General features: G+C 43.6%; 10 protein-coding genes across 10 annotated transcripts in view; 7 read left to right on the top strand and 3 right to left on the bottom strand.

The window, feature by feature from the left end:
• Nucleotides 1-440: 440 nt before the first annotated feature.
• Nucleotides 441-1,179, top strand: GGI43DRAFT_416870 (uncharacterized protein). Its single transcript, XM_083207353.1, has one exon. It carries the CDS (start codon nucleotides 732-734, stop codon nucleotides 1,047-1,049), a length of 318 nt encoding a protein of 105 aa, XP_083056038.1. The 5' UTR covers nucleotides 441-731; the 3' UTR covers nucleotides 1,050-1,179.
• Nucleotides 1,180-1,282: 103 nt separating this feature from the next.
• Nucleotides 1,283-2,721, bottom strand: GGI43DRAFT_430956 (uncharacterized protein; the record flags this gene model as incomplete). The annotated part of the gene is made up of 4 exons (XM_083209352.1): nucleotides 1,283-1,796; nucleotides 1,864-2,308; nucleotides 2,374-2,410; nucleotides 2,476-2,721. The coding sequence occupies 4 exons, from the start codon at nucleotides 2,719-2,721 to the stop codon at nucleotides 1,283-1,285; spliced, it is 1,242 nt and encodes a 413-aa protein (XP_083056039.1).
• Nucleotides 2,722-4,312: 1,591 nt separating this feature from the next.
• On the top strand, nucleotides 4,313-4,588 carry GGI43DRAFT_388073 (uncharacterized protein; the record flags this gene model as incomplete). The annotated part of the gene is made up of 2 exons (XM_083204016.1): nucleotides 4,313-4,337; nucleotides 4,407-4,588. The coding sequence occupies 2 exons, from the start codon at nucleotides 4,313-4,315 to the stop codon at nucleotides 4,586-4,588; spliced, it is 207 nt and encodes a 68-aa protein (XP_083056040.1).
• Nucleotides 4,589-5,938: 1,350 nt separating this feature from the next.
• GGI43DRAFT_229820 (HET domain-containing protein) lies at nucleotides 5,939-8,592 on the top strand. Its single transcript, XM_083200489.1, has 2 exons — nucleotides 5,939-6,353; nucleotides 6,406-8,592. Exons 1-2 carry the CDS (start codon nucleotides 6,065-6,067, stop codon nucleotides 8,238-8,240), a joined length of 2,124 nt encoding a protein of 707 aa, XP_083056041.1. The 5' UTR covers nucleotides 5,939-6,064; the 3' UTR covers nucleotides 8,241-8,592.
• A 1,250-nt stretch (nucleotides 8,593-9,842) lies between these two features.
• On the bottom strand, nucleotides 9,843-11,576 carry GGI43DRAFT_430957 (uncharacterized protein; the record flags this gene model as incomplete). The annotated part of the gene is made up of 5 exons (XM_083209353.1): nucleotides 9,843-10,221; nucleotides 10,306-10,583; nucleotides 10,725-10,876; nucleotides 10,946-11,351; nucleotides 11,429-11,576. 5 exons carry the CDS (start codon nucleotides 11,574-11,576, stop codon nucleotides 9,850-9,852), a joined length of 1,356 nt encoding a protein of 451 aa, XP_083056042.1. The 3' UTR covers nucleotides 9,843-9,849.
• Nucleotides 11,577-14,925: 3,349 nt separating this feature from the next.
• GGI43DRAFT_425905 (chaperonin 10-like protein) lies at nucleotides 14,926-16,062 on the top strand (the record flags this gene model as incomplete). The annotated part of the gene is made up of 2 exons (XM_083208566.1): nucleotides 14,926-15,274; nucleotides 15,356-16,062. The coding sequence occupies 2 exons, from the start codon at nucleotides 14,926-14,928 to the stop codon at nucleotides 16,060-16,062; spliced, it is 1,056 nt and encodes a 351-aa protein (XP_083056043.1).
• A 1,203-nt stretch (nucleotides 16,063-17,265) lies between these two features.
• Nucleotides 17,266-17,700, bottom strand: GGI43DRAFT_388077 (uncharacterized protein; the record flags this gene model as incomplete). Its single annotated transcript, XM_083204017.1, has 2 exons — nucleotides 17,266-17,577; nucleotides 17,635-17,700. 2 exons carry the CDS (start codon nucleotides 17,698-17,700, stop codon nucleotides 17,266-17,268), a joined length of 378 nt encoding a protein of 125 aa, XP_083056044.1.
• A 559-nt stretch (nucleotides 17,701-18,259) lies between these two features.
• On the top strand, nucleotides 18,260-19,148 carry GGI43DRAFT_388078 (oxidase ustYa family protein; the record flags this gene model as incomplete). Its single annotated transcript, XM_083204018.1, has 2 exons — nucleotides 18,260-18,485; nucleotides 18,547-19,148. The coding sequence occupies 2 exons, from the start codon at nucleotides 18,260-18,262 to the stop codon at nucleotides 19,146-19,148; spliced, it is 828 nt and encodes a 275-aa protein (XP_083056045.1).
• A 401-nt stretch (nucleotides 19,149-19,549) lies between these two features.
• Nucleotides 19,550-21,143, top strand: GGI43DRAFT_229840 (uncharacterized protein). The gene is made up of 4 exons (XM_083200490.1): nucleotides 19,550-19,920; nucleotides 19,970-20,062; nucleotides 20,133-20,260; nucleotides 20,347-21,143. The coding sequence occupies exons 1-4, from the start codon at nucleotides 19,677-19,679 to the stop codon at nucleotides 20,623-20,625; spliced, it is 744 nt and encodes a 247-aa protein (XP_083056046.1). The 5' UTR covers nucleotides 19,550-19,676; the 3' UTR covers nucleotides 20,626-21,143.
• A 920-nt stretch (nucleotides 21,144-22,063) lies between these two features.
• Nucleotides 22,064-22,863, top strand: part of GGI43DRAFT_229842 (uncharacterized protein) — a 1,420-nt gene continuing 620 nt past the window's right edge. The window contains exon 1 of the mRNA XM_083200491.1: nucleotides 22,064-22,811. Coding sequence (XP_083056047.1) covers nucleotides 22,180-22,811 — 632 coding nt within the window. The 5' untranslated portion in view covers nucleotides 22,064-22,179. The remainder of the gene's footprint in view (nucleotides 22,812-22,863) is intronic.

Below are 22,863 nucleotides of genomic sequence, written 5' to 3' on the forward strand. Positions count from 1 at the left end.
CCGGTGTAGATCAACTGACGATATAGTGCTTGTATTGAAGAGTATTTGAAGAAATCTAGAGGCTCAACACCAGGGGTGAGGCCGGAAAAGGGTAGCATAGTTAACAGCTATGAGAAAACATTGTCGCATGTTAATCGCTTCTATTGACATTGGAAATGTAAAGTTGATGCACAATGGAATATAAAGAGCTGCAGCCCAACTGGTGATCACATACGACCATAGGTAGTGGAAACTTCGGGGTCCCGTCAAGTTCTATAACGCGGTTCAATGTCTTCTATTTCCGGCTCCCTTGGCTTCCAATATCGGAATTAGACGACTCCTATTTCCAAAACAACTGAATCAACAGGTTTAGATAAGTACCTATTGTAGCATTGCATGACTATTTTTTAAAAGTTTTCAAGAATCCGACGTAGTTAACCATAAAACAAAGAACCTTGTTATTCACACTCCCTCTAATGGCCTAGATGCATCCGCCCCCCCTTCAGGCCACGTGTCACCTCGTTAAGCGTCAATTCCGTCTGTACAAAGGCATACAGTTTCCCTGTTTATTATGTGCATAAGAGCTTTTTTCTTAATCCCGTAAGAATCCACCTAAACTATCACACACTTATTGTGGGATACACATAACAAGTAACCAGGAGCATGTCAAACCCAGTTAATAAGATGGATAAAGCTTCAAGATGACGGCTAGAGCGGTCCTTCCAGCCTGGGAAATGATAAAAACGTGAATTATGTACATGGAGCTGGGTATCACACCTGCGTCTGTAGCACTCGCCCAGGCAAGATTATGCACGTTGGCAAGATTTGCCTGCCTAGATAAGAATCATCCTGTGAGCAGACGCATTGGGGAGAGACTCCCCACTAGGATCCCTTTGACTATGTTGCAATGTAGAGCAACCCTCGTCGGCAAGACTATGAAACCTTTACTCTTTGCTAAAAATAACGGCTTTGTGCTCCTAGGCGTAGACTTCTGCGGCCGACCCAAAATTGACGCAGCCAAGAGACATCTAGAAATGCTCGACAGGCTCCCTCTTTATGTAGCTACCTAGTAAGCGCTAAAGTTTACAACATAAAATTAGTTGGGGCCTTCAAGGCTATAAAACTAGTTAGAACACACATTACTAGTGATCCGGATATTAAGGAAGCACTACCTTCTTAGATCATTCTGCTGTGGTTGATGGCATCTTTAGGGCTACTCTTGCTTTCTTTCAAGGGGGGTTATATAGGATTTTAAAAACTTGCCACGGAAAAACTTGCTAAAGAACTTAAAATAGAATAATATTCATGGAGCTCGCTGATGCTGCGTAATTTCTGTAGATCGTGTTATTATAATATGTCCCATTGGTGCTATCTCTATTTCATCGTTGATCTCGCCGTCTGAACCCACATGCGTTGATGTTTTCCCCTTATCGGAATTCATTACGCCCAACTCCCAATTCAAATGTTCCTCACTCTCTGTGATTCTCTGAAACATCTTATTCCCTCCAGGAGAAAGTCTCGAGCGGGTATGAATGCCATTTTGTAGACTGGTATTTGCAGGTTTGTTGGCCTGAGAGCCACCCATAGGGGCAGAGCCATCAGAAGGCGAATGTGGCGAGCTTCTTGCAATAGAGAGGGACAACCAGCGGCCGATAGTACGATCTAATATAGGACGGAGGAGAGGTGCAGTTGCAACTATAATAGCGACGCAGAGCTGGATAACACCAGTAATCATAACTGTAATCCCAGAGAAGGTGAGATCTTTTATGTCAAGGAAGAAGTAAGAGCGAAGGCGGATAGCTGTGCATACGACAGTTCTAATCAGTGTGTTAGGAGTTAAGCATTGGATCGGGCTGGGTTGCTTATTCCTAAAAGAGGACTTACACAAGGCCAAAAGCAAAGACGCCTATTAGGGCGATCTTGTATATCTTCTCCATCTGCAGACGCGCAAGCAATCGAAGGGGTAGGATAACAATGGCCACATCTGTGATAATATCGAAGATACTGAATAACGCATAGGCTACCCTCCCGTTGCCACAGTGGCCTTGTACAGTTGGATCCCAGTTTATATTGACGGGTTGACAGACTAGGAAAGAAGTTAAGATGGTTTGAAGCATCCAGACAACATTGAGCCCCATAATAAGGTTCGCGATCCATGCATAAGATTGGGTAAAGAAGATGCGCTTAAGCATAGCCACAATACTATTCTTAGCAAAACCTAAGCTGATAGCATATAGTAACTGAGATGCGAAACTGGCTTTCAAGTATCGTCCGGTAGGTATGAGTTGAAGCTGGCGCATATGATATCCGGCACCCCCAAGAACAACCACTGAGAAGCATCTATCAGCATCATTTGAAATACTTTTACCACGAGTGCGCGTAAAGCCTACTTACTGCAGATATAGCTGATGCTCACGCCCCAAAATGCCAGCTATTTAAAGTTCCCGGTCAATTGTCGATCTAAAGGCCTAAGTATCCATTATTTTGTAAACTCACCAGGCTAATATAGCAGAGAATATCCTCTAAGAAAAGTAATGAAATGCCTCTCAAGCGTCGGGTCCATATTCTCAATCCTGTCCATGCCGTTGCAAACAGAGGCAGTAGCACACTGAGAACAACAACGTCCAAGCCGGAACTTGTGATGGGTGGGAATTCAACTTCAATCATTGGTAATGGGGTTGGTATCGCTGCACCGTCTTTCTCGCCCACGCTGCTAAACCATGGGGCCCGGTCGCCTGACATGATTGTAGCAGGTACCTATTGAGGTCTTGTGCGGAGCTTGGATCTACACCCAAATAAGCGGATAGGATAAAGGAAAGGGGTTGGTTAAGATAGTAAGGGTGGACCCAATCCCACTGCACATACACTCTTTATTGAGAAAAGGAAAAGATAAAGTGCGTGTTTATAGCTATTATAATGCTACATGAAAAGCGACTACCAATCTCCATGAATCCTCCGACGAACTAGGCCGGCTCAGTCAATATCAATAAAATAACTGGCGTAGATTTTTGAGGCTAACAAATGAGTTTACGGGGGAGGCCTGTATACGAGTATTAAAACGACCCCTGGTGGCGGCTGCGGCCTGGACCACTTCAGAAAAGCGGCGAGCGCATAGTCACGGCCAATCGAATAAGAATTAGGCGTAGAACGTTTTCACTGTGATCTTCTCTCTTAAAACTTATACTCTGTCAAGAACTGAGGCGTCTAAAAGGGAAGTGGCTAGGCTTTAGATCTTGACAACACATCAAAGAGAAAAACTCCTAAGGTCGAAGGATGCATCAGGTTATTACTAAGAACCCATTTAGATAGCACACCACAGCAACCTTGACGAATAAGACGGATGCACGGCCCCCTGAGGCTTACGCATACAAGAGCTGAAGAGCAATAGGTATAGGTATAATGATGTAGAGTAGTGTAGACCGCTTCATGCTTTGCAAGGACTAAAGCGTCGCATGAAGTCGCTATCTACCCCTGTCGAGATGTGGAGATCCCTTCTTCTTCAGCCAGATCTAGATAGGATAGGCTGAAGCCACCCCGGAAAAGCCAGACTCTGTTAGGCTGATGATGCGATTAGGTATCCGCGTTCCTGGAGCCCAGAGCCTGAGCGGTGGTCTTATACCTTGCTAGCTTAACCGCTCTACAAAAAATGAGCGAATCTGAGCAGTATACCTTTGCAAATCTGCAGAAGAAGCGTCTGCCATGCTTTGGGATTAGTACATCCTGAGCGGTGATGGCCCTCCAGCCTCGGTCGTCGTGTCTAATCTGCCTCCACCACTTGCACTCCTCGATCTACATCTTTGTTATTGAAACTGGAGGTAACGCTAAAAGCAACCCGACCATCGCTTTCCCCAACTCTACTGACTTCATTAGCGGCGAAATGCGGCTAGAGGTATCAAACGATTTCCCAGGCGAGCTTTGGAGTCGCCGGATTGATCTGCCGTGCGGGGATTCTTGGTGGCGACACTATCATCAACTCAGGTGAAACCCGCCATATGAGATTCGCGTACTCTAGTTACATAACATTAACTAGCCACACAGGACGCTATAGCTGTAAAGTCTTATGGACTAGCACGGATCAACAGGCAGATGGATTTGTGGTGACCAGCTTGACCTTTGGGTCGAGACTGTCGGCGACATTCGCTAGAGCTATGCTAGTCTCTTCCCCTACGTGAAGCTGACTGAAGATGCCCCTGTCAACAGCCCCAAGCAGTATGGCTCAGACGGTCTTATGCATATCAGGGCATTGTTTGACCCACCGAGAATTCCCTCTGCGCAACGAGACTTTTGCATCGTGGCAGGAAGTACGGAGTTAGGGTTAAGCTGATGCCTAAAAATGGCAGCAATGCTAGAACCCTGTGGTATTAGTAGCCTCTTTCAGTATCGAAGCCAGGGTCACCGTGAGATTGCTGATAATGTCTTCCCTTTAGATGGTATCACCATCGTCACCAAAACCTTGGTTACCGCCCCCTATTACCAACAGCCGCAAGCCACCAATGTTCAGCTCGGAAACAGCCCAAGATCGATCCATGGCAAGGAGATTATTCTCGCGGCTGGCGCTATTCGAACTCCCCAAGTTTTTACGCTCTCTAAAATTGGATCTTCTGATTGATTGAGGAAATTATGTTGTCATCCCTTACTGCAAAACCGATGCAATGTTTTATCTAACAAGCGCAACACCCAGCTAAACGACAATAATCTCTTTTATATCCCTGAATTAGCTAAAATTATACACACTGATGACTTTGTCTTCCAAACCGCACCTCTTTCATGGCGATTGTTCAATGCTTATAAGTTGTTGCTATAGAATACCAAATACATACGACCATAGGTAGTGGAAAATTCGGGGTCCCGTCTGCTCCCCCATAGACAAGCCACTAACCGGCAGATTAGTAGTCAGGTGGGTGACCACTGGCGAACACCGGCTGTTGTATGTTTTTGCCATTTTTTGCCATTTTGTGCTGCCTTATGCAGCTTGCAAACGTAGAGTAAGTTACCTCTTTGTCAGGCGCATGTGTAGGTGCTCCTCAATATCCTTAAGAGCCACAATTATATTGCCACATGTCGGTTTGGACTTAAAAGTAGGCCTATCCTCCGCCGTAAAGGGACAAGGTAGCGATAGAACAACCGCTAGTGATAGTAGATCAACCTCATTTAACACGAAAAGCAGAAAATCTCTAGCTTGAGATTCTTTTTCTCCTAAGATTGCATCTCCCATTACATCGCCATACAGTAAACAAAGAGCTATCATAAGCCACGTAAGCTAACCCCTATATGTACCTTAGCGATACAGTACTCTGAGTAAATAAAGAGTAGCGTCACTTTGGCGCAGTCAATCGAATTCTTTCCCTTTTCACATTTTTTGCAGACCGCTTGTATAGCAGACGTCTTCGCCGAGTATTCCAATTAGCAACTTAGACCGGATGACCGTTACTGTCTGATTCTCCATACTTGAATAACTTCATCTACAGCAGTGCGCATCGAGGACCATGACGGTTAACTGCAAGGACAAGTGAAATCTAGTCACTATTTTATACAATTAGATCAACCGACAATGGCTTAATGAGGATTTAAACTGCGGCATTGGAACTGTCGAGACTGATGGGTCGTCAATAGAGGCCAAGACAGCCTTGAGCCTACCCAGATAGGGTAAGCACTATTACATGTAGATTACATGTACCTTAGGCCATATAACAGTAAATCCACCTGCTTAGCATCAGCTGTACCACAAAACGTGCGTGGTTTATATCTTCGAATAATGCTGTAACTGGGTACTCTGTACTCTATATCATTTGTATCATTCCTCAAACAATTAGTGCCGCCAGGCGGGAACGAGCCCATCTGGAACTATTAAGCAGGTAGATCAAACCACCCAAAAGTGCCCACGTGATTACATGTTGGCAAGGCATACTATCCAGGCAGAAGCCCGACCAGAGGAATATTAGACCCAGATTTAGGCCAAGCTCAACAAGATGAGATATTTGAACACATGAAAAAAAAAAAAAAAAAAGAGCTTCAATGATAGCAACACTCCCAGTTTATTATGATTACTATCTTTTTCTTTTCTAGTAGGGCTCTTTGTTCCTAAATGTCGAACTGTGAAGTTTGCAACGATCTCAAACAAAAGAGATCGGGGTTGAGGCTCGCCATCGAATTTACACCAAACGAATTAGAGAATTCAGTTCGTGCCCAAAAATGCCAATTCTGTCCCATTATGCTACAGGGAATTCGTTTAATGCAAGATGAAACCTGGTCATTTGCGACAGATACCTCTATTGTCAATGGCTATGCCTTCTCCGGCGATACGCTCTTCCTAGAGATCTACTTCCTGAAGAAAAAGCCGAGGCTAGTGATCGAGTTTTTCCGTGACATAGCTTGTAAGAGCTGTTTCATTGATATAATGATGTCTTATGCTCACCAGCAACCTAGACCCGGATCCGAAGCTATGGAAGGCATTCTGGCCAAGACCGAGCCCCAATGGTCACCCCCTATCTAAACATGCAATTGAGTGGGTGAAAACAAAAATGGAAGAGTGTAGCAATGATCACATTTGTCATTCTTCAGAGCTTTCCCCTTTGCCAGACAGGGTCCTCTCACTAAAGGCTTCTCCCGAAGGCAATATCACGATTAGAGTCACCGAACCAGAGACAACCCTGGGCAAATACGCTACTCTGAGTCACCGTTGGAACTTGAATCACAACTTCATCACCACGAGGGCGAACCTAAGTGACAGAAAACACGGAATACCGTGGGAAGAGCTTCCGAAAACGTTCCAGGACGCTGTTCGGTTCTGCCTGGAGCTCGACATATCCTACCTCTGGATTGACGCGCTTTGTATTGTTCAAGATGATCCGATGGATTGGGAGATTCAATCCGCAAAAATGGCCGACATTTACCATCTGTCGTGTCTCACGCTGGCCGCAACTTGGTCTAATAGTAACTCGGCTGGGTGCTTCCCAAACCAGTCAGCTGAATATATCGAGCACTCATTGGAAGTTACAAATTCGATTCAAGACACCTATAGGCTCAAAGTTCGCCGTAAGCTTCCGCATTGGGCCACCAATTCAACGGCGATGCCAACACAGGACAACCCACTGCTCTCCAGAGCCTGGGTATTCCAGGAACGAGTGTTGTCGCCAAGGGTACTTCACTTCTGTCTACAGGAGATGATTTGGGAATGTTGTGAACATACAATCTGCGAATGCGGCGGGCTACCGAACATGCTTAATCTGAAATCATTATTCGGGCTTGCGGCACAACTGAAAGTCAGCAATGTACAGCCCGAAAACGAAAGTGAAAGCTCCAGCAGAGAGGACGCCGTACAATCTGTGATATCACAAGCGAATGAGCGAGATTCAATAGGAAGATTCGATCCCGATTTTGACGAGGTGAATGATCAACTTGAGATTCGAGACCAGAGACTCAGAGCATCAACGGAGCGTGCCCTGAGGACTCACAATTTAGAGGTTAAAGAAATGCTTGTGCCCCTCAAACAGTGGCATGGCCTCGTCGAACACTACTCCAAGCTAAATTTGACAAAACGGACTGATCGCCTTCCAGCGTTATCAGGTCTTGCATATCGCATGGCTCCTTTCCTCGGTGCTTATTATGCGGGGTTATGGAAGTCATCCATATTTTCTGATCTGGCTTGGGAAGCTGACAAACCGTCAAGTCGTCCGAATCGCTCTCAGGAATATATAGGTCCTTCCTGGTCCTGGGTGTCTGTGAATACAGCGGTTCGCTATTTGAACTTGGAGGACGTTTGGCTTTTATCTAGACAGAACTTCGTCCGTAATACGAACCAATATCAGCGACACCGATCTTACAGGCAGCCAATAATTCGGTCTATTGAGGTCAAGACTAAGGGAGAGAACTACTATGGCGAGATTTCTTCTGCCGCCTTGGTTTGTTCAGGCCTCTTGCGCTCGGTTACCTTGGTTTTCAACCCACTCTTCCTAGCACCTACGGATATGGTCGCCTACGAACTTGAGATAAAGCTTTTCTCGGACAAAGTACCGTCCGTCAGATTGCCGTTTTCAGCAGATTTCATTCTCAGAGATCAAATTAGGGACCGGTCAAGGGAACTCTATCTCTTTGCGCTCTTGCCGAGGGTGTGTCTTGTTTTATCGGACACGCGCCAGCGGAATGGAAGGTTAAAGGTTTACAAGCGCATCGGTATTGTTCAGTTAACTGAGCACCTTGAATCAAGGTATGGGATTGACTGGTTAAATGGTGCAAAATACCGCGAGATCATGATAATTTAGCTCGAAGTAAATAAAGTGGCTAATCCCAATCACTTTCTACTACCGCTACGAGAATCATCTGGTAGATTATACTTTTTATGCGTGCTATACTATTTTTATTCTTGTGCTAACAAGAATGATTATCCGCCAGCTAAATAAAGAATAGACAGCCTCTAAAGAAGAGGGTGGAGGGGGGGATGTTAGAGAAGTCGCCCGAGACTGAGGTAGTAGCCGTTGGTCTCACTTTTAGTGATCAACATAGAGGCTATTCAATTTTCTCTTCTTCATTGCCTCGTTACCTACCTCCAGTAATCAGCTTAAATTAACTGGACATATAAGCTTTCGAAACTTTGCTCTGCTTAACCGCTTCTTTACGAAACAAAATGCGTGTCATATCGCTCATCCCAACGGTCAAGATCGCTACCACTGTTGCCATGCAAGTGGAATGTCCGCAAGCTCTAGAAGAGAGACAACCTTGTCTTGTTAAGGGTTTTATCCAAAGGATGGCTTCCACCTAATCACGAAAAAATGCTGAGACATGGGATAGATCGCTACGCAAATTTAAGGCAGGCCATTTATTCTCAATTATATGTTGAGTGTAGCCATCCATTGGTGAAGATGGCCAGGACATCAGAGACATAACACGTATAATGGAACCCACATGATAACAGCTTCATACCATCCCAAGCGCCTAATTAACAAGTGCCTGTTTATAATTATGGCCTTATATCTTAAGATTACCTCTAAGTAATTTAAAGATAGCTTCACGACTATGTCCAACGGTTTGAACCAGTAGTGTCCACTCTTCTTTATCCTCTGACTCAAGATCAGCCTCATTCTCTGTAAGTAGATTCACAATAGCTGCATGGTTGTCCCTAACTGCGAAAATTAGTTTTCTCCAACCGTCCTTATCCTTTGACTTAAGTTCGACCCAGTTTTCAGTAAGGAGCTTGACGAGAGTTTCGTGATTGTCTCTAATTTTTCGAATGAGTGATATCCAGCCATATTTACTATCTTTTGAGTCAAGATTGGTCCTATTCTTGAGAAGTATTTTAAAAATAACTTCATGCCCGTTTAAAGCCGCCCAAATAAGTTGCGGAAAATCACTCATATTATACTGGAACTTGTGGTTGGCCCCATTCTGAAGAAGCAACTCCATCATGGCTCTATGGCCATTCCTGGCGGCCACGCTGAGCGGTGTTTGCAAGAATCTAGTCTGCGAATTTGGATTATATTTACGCAATAATTGCTTTGTTAAGTTGGAGTCCAAAGTATGCCGTCAGATGAAGCGCTGTTACCCGACTCCCTTCATAGCTGTCTCATAGCGAAAGTAACCCATAATAAGGCTTGCAGAGCAAGCTGTTGGAATCCTGGTCCCTGATTCTGTATACTCTTCATTGTTATATCATACGCTTGATTTAAGGCCTCACTGCCTTTGGGTAAGTCGTCTAAAGCTTGTAATACTGCCTTTGGAGTAACCTTATCTTCTAATGAGTCCAAATGAAGTTTGGCGAGAAGAAACCTGGATAGGTGTTAGTATAGTCATTAATTAGTGAACATTATAAAACATACATTCCATCAATAGCATCAGCAATTTGTATCACTATCCTTTCCTGCAAATTGGGATACTTTAAGATGAAAGATGGTAATCCATGCGATCTTTTAAATAGTGTCGAATGTCCTCATCTCTAGCACGAATACCTAGCAATATGCTCCCATCAAACTCGTTTCGAATATCTTGTACATATCGTGAAGTTGCGAAGACTTTTGTTTCTGTCGTATTTTGCAGGGCGAATATCTTCGTCAAAAATTTCTTCCGGTTGTTATTAGACGCTTGGCATTCATCGAGTGCGTCAACAACTAGGAAGTCTTTGGAGTATATCTGAGCCACAGACTGTAGAACCTCGTAAATCTCTTCAAGTGATGACCGTGTATTTTTTACTCGATGAGAATGATATAAGTCTTTGACAATATTTGGCAAGAAGATCTGACGTTCGGAGAACTGTCTTAGTAAGCTCGCTAATAAATCATTGACTTTCTGGTCGTTGATGTGCTAGAAGCTGCAATAGATGTAAGCAATTCCAACTGTTCTATCTTGATCAAATCGTTTATAGAGGTCATTTATGACGATTGACGTAAGAATTGTCTTTCCTGCACCCGGTATGCCTTGACAAAATAATGTCTGTTTGCTTGTTTGAATCCATTCTTGGAACTCTGTCGACTTGAGAAGCCATTGTCCAGTCCCAGGCTGTCGTCTGTCGAAGTAGTCACTCTGCTGAAGGCCGTATTTCCCTGGTGCTAGCCATTCGAGAATTTCCATATGTTCTTTACTGACAATCTTAGACTCGATACGTATAACAGATTCTTAGCCACAGGAAGTCTCTGTAAGACTGTATTTAATGTTAGATGACTCCTTAAGCTATATATGTATATATGCATGTAAGTGTATATGTATGATTGAGAATATTTATTGGCTGGTATACCGGATCAAGAGCGAAGACTCACGTTTCTCCATGCTTTTAGTAATAGCTTCCATATTTTCGACTTCTTCAAGTGGAGTCACGCGTAAGAGGTCCTTCGCATATGCTGCCGCCACAACAGCAGAGTAGGGCTGCCAAACTTTATTTTTGTGGTCATCAGAGTAATCACAGATCCCCCTAATAACAATGCAAGGGAAGTCATTCATCAATCCAGCGGCTTCCATCTCAAAACACAGAACGCCTCACGCATCGCGCAGCTCATCTCGACGTTTTGCGGACCTGATGACAGCGTTACCAGAGGCAATAAGGCCGTAATGAACCGTAGGATCATCCGAGTCTCGATCAGGTCTTATTTCTAATTGTGCAAGATCACAGGCTGAACAATCTGCTCCAGTAACATGGTGATAGGCTGAATTGAAAAGGTAATCTTTATCTCGACCTGGAAACCGATATTCCTTGAAACCACGAAGTTTTGCTGCCTTGATAGCCACCTGCTGTATGTAATTTGACATTTGACCTTCGTTAAAATCGTGCTCAGATTGCAATAGCTCAATTGACTTCGACAGAATCTTAGGGGGCTTATTTAAGTGGGATGCGATAGAAAATTCTTTATCGTCTTTCCATTTTCCCATGTCGTGTTGAAGAACGCCTCCTTTGGGTTGCAATTATCAGTTTTAGCCTTTTATGAGAAATGAATATTGTCTTGGAGGGACTTGCCATGGCTTCCACCTGCGACACTAACAACAATGTCTCCAAGCCGAAGATCATTGATCGGACTAGGAGCTCCACCGCCCACGCCCACCATTAAACCGAATCGAATATTGTGAAAAGTACGAATCATTTGCACTGCCGTCTGTGCTGCAGCAGTTGTGCCCATATTACCTAATCCGGTGAAGGCAATAGCAACGTTATGCCCTGCCATACGGCCGAGGAGATACCTATTATCATCTTTTGCGGCTGATGGGAGTTGTTCATGCTGCTCATCTAGCAAAGTTTTTGCGGCGTTTAGCTCACATTGAAGTACACAGATCTATCCAATTGTATACGCCTCATGCGATAGCCTTTTTTTCCCGTCAGTCTCTGATGTCGTTGGAGCTTCAGGTGATCCTTGATACATTGTACGGCCGCTAAATATCAAGGCTTTAATAGAGTCGGAAAGATGATGGCACTTGAGAGAGAAAACAGATTTAATAAAGGGCTAAAATCTTTCTTAGTATCAAGCTATTCTTATAGATGGCGATATTATGTTGCAGAAACTTGTTAGGGATACAAAGCACCCGTATGTGTCTTGCCTCATCTAGCAGGAGTTGGGTTTGCTTAGGCTGAAATCGGGTAGCTATTAAATGCGGGGGTTAGATAATTATTATAACTCTATGCTTGTGATAAATTATGCTTGAAACATTGCTTTTTTTTCCAACAGGTGCAGATGTACGTGGCGTCATCTGAGGACCAATGACGATTAGAGAATGGCTAAAAATCACTTCTGCATATCACACGCAGAAAGATTTACAGTGGCAAGCAAGTTATATTTTCTTTTTTCCTGCTAACCGTCTAGTACGATCGCGTTTCATCGTTTGTGTGTCTGTGTATCTGTTTGACTACCAACGTATATTACGTACCGTGATTATACAAAGTTTGGTATAGGCGATAGGACAGCAAGAACAGGGTGGTATTGACAACTTAGCCATCCCCACATGATCATATTCCTTCAAGGTAAGCTTAGCTAGTTAAAAGTTGCTGATTATCCTGTAGTAGTGGAAAGTTTTACTTTTATCGCTTGTCATACTTCAGTGAAGGGAAAGGGAAAATGGTTTTATGTCTTAATAAGAAAAGGAATAAAAAAAATCGCTATGGGAAAAAGAAATGGGAAAAATAAAATAAAATGTTTGATGATACTATTAATGGCTTTTGTAATTATTTCTAATAGCCTAGTCATAAATTCTTTTATGTGAATCAGACGGGATGAGCTTTAAGTATATGATTCTATGAAATAATGAAATAGCTAGTTGCGCATCATTGTGTTACATGCCTACCATAAAAGCGCACTTACTAACTAGGCATGAATCAAGATCAGTAGAATTGGAGCTGCAAGGAGGTTATATTTCAAGTGCTAATAAAACCAATGAAGTAGTTTTCAAATACAATGCAATATATTCCTGCTCATAGCTTACTCAAATAATATATGAGCGCTCGGGAGATCTTTTCTTCAGTGTACTTGTATTTGGGGGTATAGATAAAGGGAATGTAGCAAAAACATCTGATCCTGCCTGCCTGGGGAGTCAGGCCTTTAACGATAGCTGGTTTTATTACGGCCCCGGCAGCTCCTTTCCCTTTAGAGCGATGCGGCACATGGAGGAGGGGGCTGATATCTTCTTCAGGCACCATGGGCTGAGGCAAGCTAGAGGCTAAAGGGAAGGAGAAATTTGATTCTCATCTTTTGTATCAGTTATAATGGAGGGGTTGCCAGAGGGCTGATTGGTTATGCAGGGCGGTGAGAGAACACTTCCTGGGGATGCTTTGCAAAGGACGGCTATGAGAGCTTTATTCAGATCCCCATACCATGGTGCAACTTACACTTTAGCTATCAATTGGCTGATTTTATTAACTTCCAGTCAAAGCGTTTGTAGAGCTGTTATTGTACCCGTAGCCCGTGGCACCGCTGCTAGTCAAGGTCATGGTAAAAAAAAAGTCTTTATATATTAACACTCAGTGCTGTTATTACGCATCGTAACTTGGTAGTAACGCATTGTGATTAATCTGTAACCTAAGCCGCTATTTATTGATATGGGGACCAACAGATAAGGGTTTATTACTTATTAGTCTCATATAACGACGTCGACGAGCTAATCCCATAGTCATTGTTAAGAGGCGCATCTATGTTATCTTGAAATATCATCAATTCAAAAGCTTTGGCCCTGTTGAGCGAAGATGAGCGGATTTCTACTAATCTTTATGAGGGCATTCAATAGCATTTTTCAAATTCTAGCCTCGTCTGATTTTAATTTAGATCAATATATGACCGCTGATATCTCTGTATAATTAGGCTATCTACTTGGATGTACCGGGCGGCAAGAGTGTCAACGCTGCTGGATAGAACATTGCTGAAATCAAAGATTTATACAGATACAGAACATCTTTTTTAGTGAAAGATTAAGGGTAGGGATGAATATAGACAATTGTTGCTTTCTATATGTCCAGTGACAGTGGTAACGACATGGATCTACTTGATACTCATCGCTTTCCTTGAAGCTCCTAGTCGTGGCAAAAGAGCAAGGGCTAACGATTAATTTGTCTTCCAAGTTCAACAGCTGGTTTCATCATCAATTTACCGTAAGTTGCATTGAATTACTACTACTGTTCATATCTATTGTGATTGATAATAAGTACTTGAAAGCCCCCAATAATCGTAAACTCCGCAAATTGTGTAATTCCGCCTACTGATAATGACTGCGTTGTTAGCCTCACTCCCATAAAATATACATCAATCTAAAGTATTTCTTGCGCATAATCCAATATAGCAAAACTTTCGTCTGGACAATTTCCTTGAGGCTGGCATTGCTGCACTTGCCAATTACGTTTAGAATTGCTGCTCGTAGCATCCAATATCTAAAATTTTATTCCATAATAATCAACAATCACCGACTGTGAGCGTTGAATGAGTTTTACATAACTCTACATGCTTAAATGCCTGCCTCAAGCTGGAGAATTTACGGTTTAAGATTTATTTTCTGCGAGCATTACCCGCACTTGTTCAAGCATGTGGAGATGCGGGACTTGCGGAGATGGCGTATGGCGTATTAGGCGTATTCAAAATCCACTGTAATGCCTTTTTGGGACCAGTTGTTGAGCCCACTCCACACATGAATTGCCTTATCAAGTAATCAGGAACAATGAATGCCTTTGTTATCCTAGGAATGACATGGAAAATATGTGCTATATGCAATTCATGAAAAAGCTATGGAAAGGAATTACCATGCTTGGATATTGTTAATTGGGACCAGTATAGCGGATTTGATTCAATCAACGGAGTAACAACGTGAAAACATCGCTTGTAAACTCCGCATTGTCGAAGTATAAGTCTTTCGCAATGCTTTGATATTATTGTAGATTTCTACCAGAAACCCACCACCTTCAGGATCTGGAAACTCAGAAGAAAAGAACACATCTTCCACTAAGCTACACTTAATAGCATAAACCATCACCTGTTACCAATTCTTATCTTAGCAATGACGATGAAAGAAGCACTTTGCTATTCTGGGCCAAAGGTCGACGTTGTTGACTCACCAGTACCGAGCCCCGGAGCCTATCAGATGATTATCAAGGTGGCTTGCGTAGGATTGAATCCAAAAGATTGGAAAGTCGCTGAAGGCTTCGTGCCTGGAGTGACGTACACGAACGAAGGAGATGACTATTCAGGAATTGTTCATCAAATCGGAGAACATGTGACTGAGTTCAAAGTTGGCGACCGAGTCGGTGTTTTTCATAAAACACTGAGCCCAGGGGGAGGCTGGGCCGAATATGCTATTGCATATGAGAGCATGACGTTCCACTTAGCCGACCATGTCTCGTTCGAAGGTTTGTCTTGATTCACTATTATTTACAGCTGTTAGATTCACTAATTCTTCTGAATAGAGGCTGCAACTGTGCCACTCGCAGTTATAACGTCATGCTTAGGAATGTACCGCCGCCTTCCACTTCCCTATCCTTGGGATCCTTATGAGAAGCCGCAGCCGTTTCTTATTTACGGTGCTGCATCTGCAGTGGGCGCTTACGCATTGAAGCTGGCGGTGTTATCAAATATTCATCCCATTATTGCAGTTGCTGGACGGGGACTCGACTTTGTTGAGTCGCTGATCGACCGGTCTCGTGGCGATACCCTTATTGACTATCGCCAAGGAGATGATGCTGTAGTCGAAGCGATAAAGGCAGCCCTAGGAGACCAGAAACTGGAATTTGCCTTTGATGCTGTGAGTGAAAAGGGTACTATTACCAACGTTTGCAAAGTAATAGACAGAGATGTTGGAAAGATGGTTGTTGTGTTGGAAGTTCCAGCCGATGAGATTTCTGAGGGGATTCCACGAAGTAACACATCCGTTGAGATGACCCAATGTGAGCTCGGTAAGGAAGCACTTCTCAAGTCTAGTTCCAAGAGCAAAGGGCTGGGAATCCTCCAGTTTACAACTGTTATGTTGAAATTTATCGGAAGGGGGTTGAACGAAGGCTGGTTCAGCGCGCACCCGCACGAAATTGTGCCCGACGGACTATATGGATTAGAAAGCGCGCTCCAACGACTCAAGAGTGGATCAGTCAGCGCAAGGAAGCTTGTTGTTCGAATCTCGGATACCGCCGGCGTGGAGCATTGAAATTGACAGTTATATACATGTAGTTAATATCTACAGATGAGCCGTAGACAACATATTAGTGGGCATTACTGGCTTTTGTGTATGTCAAAATATTACACGCATATGGCCAGCTGCAGCGCTGTTTCCGAATAGACATAAATATAGTAGGTGGTCACACTACACTAAATAGCTTCTTCTGAGTCTGGTCTAACCTCGTTCAAGCCAGCTTTACTATCAATTGTGTGACTCAAAAGTGGCATCTCAATTTTAGTCTTTTATTTAGTCTTTTATTTTGCAGCCCATTCCATGTATATATTTTGCTTATGCCCTGTTCTGTGCTAGCTCTAACTTCGTGTCCAGTATTCCCCTCACATTTGGTTAGACTTGCAGGTTCGCTTATGATGTATGATGCTACTAATGCACGCTTCCGTTAAAGGGAATCCTTCGTCATACATTGGCCCCAGCAAAGATATATTAGTGTACAACCGTCGCGTATCGGATAAGCTTGATAGGCAATGATTCATCTCTACATAGAAGCAGGCAACTGATGTGCCACTGTATGATCCTTGCAGCTCAAGACTAGCTACATGAACCTATTCGATGGCCAGGGTAAACAAGATTCCATACTGCGCTCCTAAGTAGCGTAGAAGGCTTGGTTGTAAATATCGCTCGCCTAAAAGAACATACCTAGGTAAGCAGATATATGTATATATATACAAGGGACTGCAAAATAACATTCGCATATAAAGAAATGATAAGGGCAACACTAGTTTAGAATTACTTTAGCAGTTATGTGCGTATGGTTATCATCCTGTGGGTTCAAAAACTCCCGGATTCCCTGTTTCATTGATACCCGCTGGGTAGGCTATGGAAGTGGGCAGTAGGTCGGGCCCCGCCGCAATCATGTGCTTCTGAATGCATGTATTGCGTAATTGGAGGAATAATATGGTGAAATTTGTATATAACGACCAATATTATCGTTCATAGACGTCATGTATATGGCGGAGGGGTCACCGTTGTAATATATATTGCTCCGCTCTGTGGCCACACCCCGGATATATGTAGCTTTTGGAATCCACGAAGAAAATTAATAAGCCATGTGACAAGATAATCAGTTTATTTTGAGTGAGCTTTGTAATTTGATTAGCTGTAGCTATACAAATTCCGGCTGTAGTTGCCTGCAGCTATTTCTATTCGGGGCTAGATTCTTTCTTCGTCCTCTTTTTACTCCTTCTTCCACTCGTAGTTTGCAACACCATCAGTGGTCTGAGTATCCTTCTTCCACTCGTAGTTGGCAACACCATCAGTGGTCTGAGTGTCCTTCTTCCACTCGTAGTTTGCAACACCATCAGTGGTCTGAGTGTCCTTCTTCCACTCATAGTTTGCAACACCATCAGTGGTCTGAGTGTCCTTCTTCCACTCATAGTTTGCAACACCGTCTGTCGTCTGAGTATCCTTCTTCCACTCGTAGTTTGCAACGCCGTCTGTCGTCTGAGTATCCTTCTTCCATTCGTAGTTGGCAACAGTATCAGAGCCCTGTAAATAATAGTAAGATGGTGAGCTATTAAAAAGAGACAGATTGATAGCTCATACTGGAACAGGAGCAGCAGCAACTGAAGCTGCAATTGCAATGCAGCCAAGGAACAGTGATGTCTTCATCTTAATAAAATTGTTGTTAATTTATCACGAGTTTTGGTATAATAGCTAGTCGAGCGGGCAAAGAAAATGGCCAAGGTGGCATTGCTCTTCCTTTAAAATCTGCAAATCCCATCACTACTTCAACCAGTGGGAAGAAAACTCCAATTATCCCCGGAGTTTTCTGAACTATAGCACACACACTTTTCAGAATGTGGGTATTATAAGCTACTAGTTCTTATTCTCAGCAGCCTTTCGATATGTAGAAGGTGTCAAGTGCTGCCATGCCCGAAGAGGTCTTTAATTCCGTATATTTCCCCGAGTCAGATCCAAAATATTACAAATAGAATGTGAAATATTGCGTTTCTCAGCACTAAGATAGAAATAATTCGCGATTTGCATAGTAGCGAGCCTAAAATAGCTCCAGAACTTTTGTATACGGTACTAATGGCCGTCCTGGCTTGTCAATCCTTGCGTTCACAGGTTGGCGCCGCCTATTAACAATATCTCATAACTCGCTCTGAAGACGAGACGATATTTCTCTACAGCTGTTGCAATAACTTACAAGTTTACCAGCATAGACATGGAGAAAGACAGAGAGGATAGCTCTATTGAAGAGCTTGATCCCTTTCTGGGCTCTTCTTCACGTTCAAAACCTGAGATTCGGAGTCATCGCAGGCGGGATATCCTGTTATACTGCTTGGTTATCTTACTTGGAATTTCTTTGGGCTCTCACGTTTTGACTTATATCTACGTTCACAGAGCATCATATCTCGATGCAACTTGCGTACGCCACACACAGCAGAACCGTATGCTCAAAACTTTTCCCTTGGCCCTGAGATAATGCCTTACTGATATTTTTCCTTTTAGCTACACCGATTGATATCCCAATTCATTATCGTTCAATTCTTTATGACGGGACGTTTCTTGCCAATTCAACTTCTGTCTACCGACTTCCACCATCTCCTGAAGTTGATGCGGCGTGGGAAGGCCTTGGTACTACCTCAAAGCCTCTTCTCTTGTCCGAATCCCAAGCAAATCGCGCTGGGATTAGCCTGGACCATCTTAAAACTCCCTCCGGAGAGTTTCCAGTTTTATTTGAGTTTAATCACCACTTACATTGCCTCAACCTGATCCGCAAGGCCCTCTTTTACAACTACGATTACTATTCGAGCCCGAATTATCCGGGACATCATCTTGGCAAAGACGAACAGACCATCACCAAGCACGTAACACACTGTGTTGATATGCTACGGCAGGTGATCCAGTGTAAGCCCGACCTAGGAGTTTTCGGACAGTACTGGGTCAAGGACAAGGAGCAGGGAGTGGACGGATCCTTTGTGGACTTCAATACGGACCACAAGTGTATTGATTGGGAACCAATACAAGAGTGGGTACGGACACATCAGACGCTCGAGGATATAGTAGTGGAGTTGAAAGAGGGCGATAAGGTCCTACAAAATGCGCCCTAGGATGTCGCACATTACGCCCTGGGATGTAGTCATGCATGCATATAGGTAGTCGATTATCAACTCCTCTTATATGGCCAATAGTTCAAATATGGAGGCAGCAAGGCTGGGTCGTGTAGTTAATTCCTATTTGGCAATATTAGGAATATTTAACCATAATTATTGTAAGTTGCGGACAAAAGCGGTTTGGGTTAAGGTTGAATGAACTTTTGTTAGTCCCATATCGACCTTTTCTCCGCCAGATGAGGCAATGTATAGAGATTCCCGGCACTAATACTGACACGCATAGCCGCCACTAGTGCTGATAACTGCGTAATAGCATCAGAACTTTTGATCTTGCAGGGTGCAAGCCAGTGAATTTTTACCCCTCAGTATGCACTAACCAGCTTCCCATCTAAGGACGACTTAGTTACATCTAATCACTTACATAACTTTTCCGACGGTTATCATCGCAGTAATTATAGACCGAAGATATGGCAAGTGTCGAAGGTTTCCGTCTTCTTCGATCTGTTGCCTCTATGTTGCAGCATCATGTCTCGACAAAGCTTCAGCTCTGGAGATGAGGATACGCTTTTGGGTTCCAAGAGCGAAAACCTTCCTTTACAAAGCAGGGAAAAGAGAAGAGCTAATCTTACGCTGATACATTTTGCTCTTGTTGCTCTGCTCAGTTCCATCGTCTCCATCGCTGCGAGTCTCATAGTATGGAGAGCCGTGCAGCCTAAGCAGGGACTCAGGGAGAATATACAATTACTCCCTGGGTTGGATATTCCGCCTCGTAAGAAAATTTAGGTCTGCTCCTTTACTTATACTGACAAAGATTGCAGTTGGTCCAATTCAAAAGGCATTTATGCCTGAGAGAGTATATGATGATCCGCGAACAGAAAAGGGACATGAAGCCTGGATGAGCCTTTTCCCCAGTACGTGACCCGGCATATTCATCATTAACTAATACATAACGCAAGAAATTCTTAACTGATAGCATTTTAGAGGGTAAGGGGTATGTTTCGATAGATAACATAGAAGCTGCAGGTCCAGTGCCTGACTATATCCGAGACACCAGCTCGGATGGCAGCGGACGATTCTCTATAGCAACTTTCCATCAACTACACTGCCTCGTAAGTCATATCCATCACTCTCCTATTTCCCATATAAATTCAGCTACTAGAATATTCAATGGTTCATTAAACTAATCATCCCGCAGTATCTTCTTCAGGTAGAACTCTTCGACGCCCTGTCATCAAACGCTACCGAGCCGCACTCCCATTCACTCCACTGTCTAGACTATCTCAGAGAGAGCATCTTATGCACATCCGACTCTACATTGGAACCATTTAAACCGAAATTTGATCTTGCCACGCCTCGAAAAGGCGTGGACGGATATGGAACTCCACACCAATGCCGAGATTTTGGCAAACTCCGCAGCTGGGCTGAGCGATTTCGATATAACGACGATCAAGGGTTTGAAACCTATGGAGGGTAAAAGGTTATATGTCATAGACAGGTTAACGACACATAATATACAACTATTCTAACTTATTGTCGCATATGGCTCCCAAAAAAAATTATTGTACAGTAAGCTAAGTCTTCATTGAGAATTTGCTTCTTTGGTAAAGTCGATTACTAGACTCTGATCAACAGGGCTAACAACGGGAGCTAAACAACGGTGCACTGATGCTACTCTTCCTAGCTGCAGGATTATATCCACCTTTGACAAGATATTTAAAGCCGCTCCAAAAACAATGTTACCTTATAAAGCTTACTTGATGCTAGCTGTGATGACCAAATTCCACAAGTGTCAACATAACCCGACGGTAAAGCTTCAAGTTGAGTATTGATTGCTTCTATGACGTTTATCAATTATACCGCTATTGCATTTGCATTTTGAGAGTGGCATTGCGCCCTTCGAGTGGTGAGAGACTGAATTTACCAGGAATCAACGCAACAAAGACGTATTCGTAATTAAAGGGGGATCTGGTCACTTATCAAATGAAACGGAGGTTGGATCAATAAACAGTTCTCTAAATGACGAACCGAAGGATTGAGGACCCAAATATATCGGTCATAGCGAACTTGATTTAGCGAAGAAAGAATAAGTCTATGATCCTGAAGTTTATTTGTTATTTGGATTCAATGTATATAATTGCTAATATACTTCATAGGGTTCGATTTATCATAGAAAACCGGCCTCTCTCAAGGAGGGCCATAGTGTGGTAATGATACAGCGTCGTCGTGGTTGAGACGATCTTGACAGAACTCGCATCTGGTTTGATATTAGTTTTCATCCATCAGGTACAGTAGAAACCTCTTCCATATGAGTGTGTTGCCGACGCTCGGTAAATATATGTACGAGCTCATAGTCAGTTAGTGACATACAAATGAAATGTGATAGGATAGATTCACACAGCTTTAAGCAAGCTATAGATCCTACTGTCCAAATATCCCCTTATGCGTGCCAATCACATCAGAAGTCATGCCACCTCGCTTGGTTCATCACGCCCCTTGAGCCTCAACGTTGCACTGACCTTGCACACAATCAAGGACGCCAAGACATAATGTCTCTAGCGGTGCAGCCAATCCCTGTTAACCACATCTATAAGCTTAATTTCCCCAGCTTGCATGTGGAGCGGCTCGAACAGGCAAGTTGGGCTGAAGGGCATACAAATCCGCTCAAGGCATGCAGTGAGATGCTCATGTGAACAGATTTGGTCCCAATTGGAAGTGTCGGATAAAATCATCGGGGGCTCGCTTGCGCTTGACCACAATGGCCCGTTGGTCGCTTTGCATGATGCCAAGACGAGCTGAACGTTGCTGGCTACAATAGCGGGACTCGAGGCTTTTTTTTTTCGCTATATTTCCTTGTGATCTAAAAGAAGTGAGTGACATGATAAGCCTTGGTTCCAAAAAGACGTTGAGTATCAATGGGTAAAACTTGGATCTATATAAGAGACGTATAACCCTCTGTAAAATGCAAGTAAACGAGGCTCTTTACAGTCTAGCAACTCACTTTTAGCTATTATATCGTCTCATTTCAGCCATGAGGGGGTCTATACGTGTCTATTTTACCGTCACCGACTTTCTCTCCCTTTTTATTCTCTTACCAATCGCCCTCGCCGCCACAAATCCTATCTCACATAAGCCTCATGCACGACTCCTAGCCCAGCTACCGCGCTCCTCCCTCTTCCAAGATGCCTCTATCCAAGTCGCCGCTGTCGTCGAGCAATGTCGCCCAGGAGAGCTAGTCTGTAATGACGGCTGTATGCCTCTTCGCGCTGCATGCTGCCCTGACGGCGACGGATACTGTAAGCAAGGATATGCGTGTGTCACAGACGGCTGCTGTCCTTTTGGGAAAGTTTGTGGCGGACGGATCGTATGCGATTTGGGCGAAGTGCTTTGTGGCGACAAGCATTGCATGCCCGATGGAGCTGTCTGCTGCCCCAGCGGATCATACTGCCGCGCTGGAGAGGAGTGTTTTTCGAACGGCTTTCAACATTATTGCCAGCATCCAGGAAGCACCGCTACTAAAGAAACGCAAACAAGCAGCCTCGCCAAATCAACGAGTTCGCATGACCAGAGCACTACTGAGGAGCTGACCTCAACGAGCCATAAAGTAACTTCGATTCCAGCATCAACATCAACATCAACATCAACATCAACATCAACATCAACATCAACATCAACATCAACATCAACATCAACATCAACATCAACATCAACATCA

This window comes from Trichoderma evansii (assembly GCF_050947405.1).
Source record: "Trichoderma evansii strain SZMC 28006 chromosome Unknown GGI43scaffold_29, whole genome shotgun sequence".
Lineage (NCBI taxonomy): Eukaryota > Fungi > Ascomycota > Sordariomycetes > Hypocreales > Hypocreaceae > Trichoderma > Trichoderma evansii.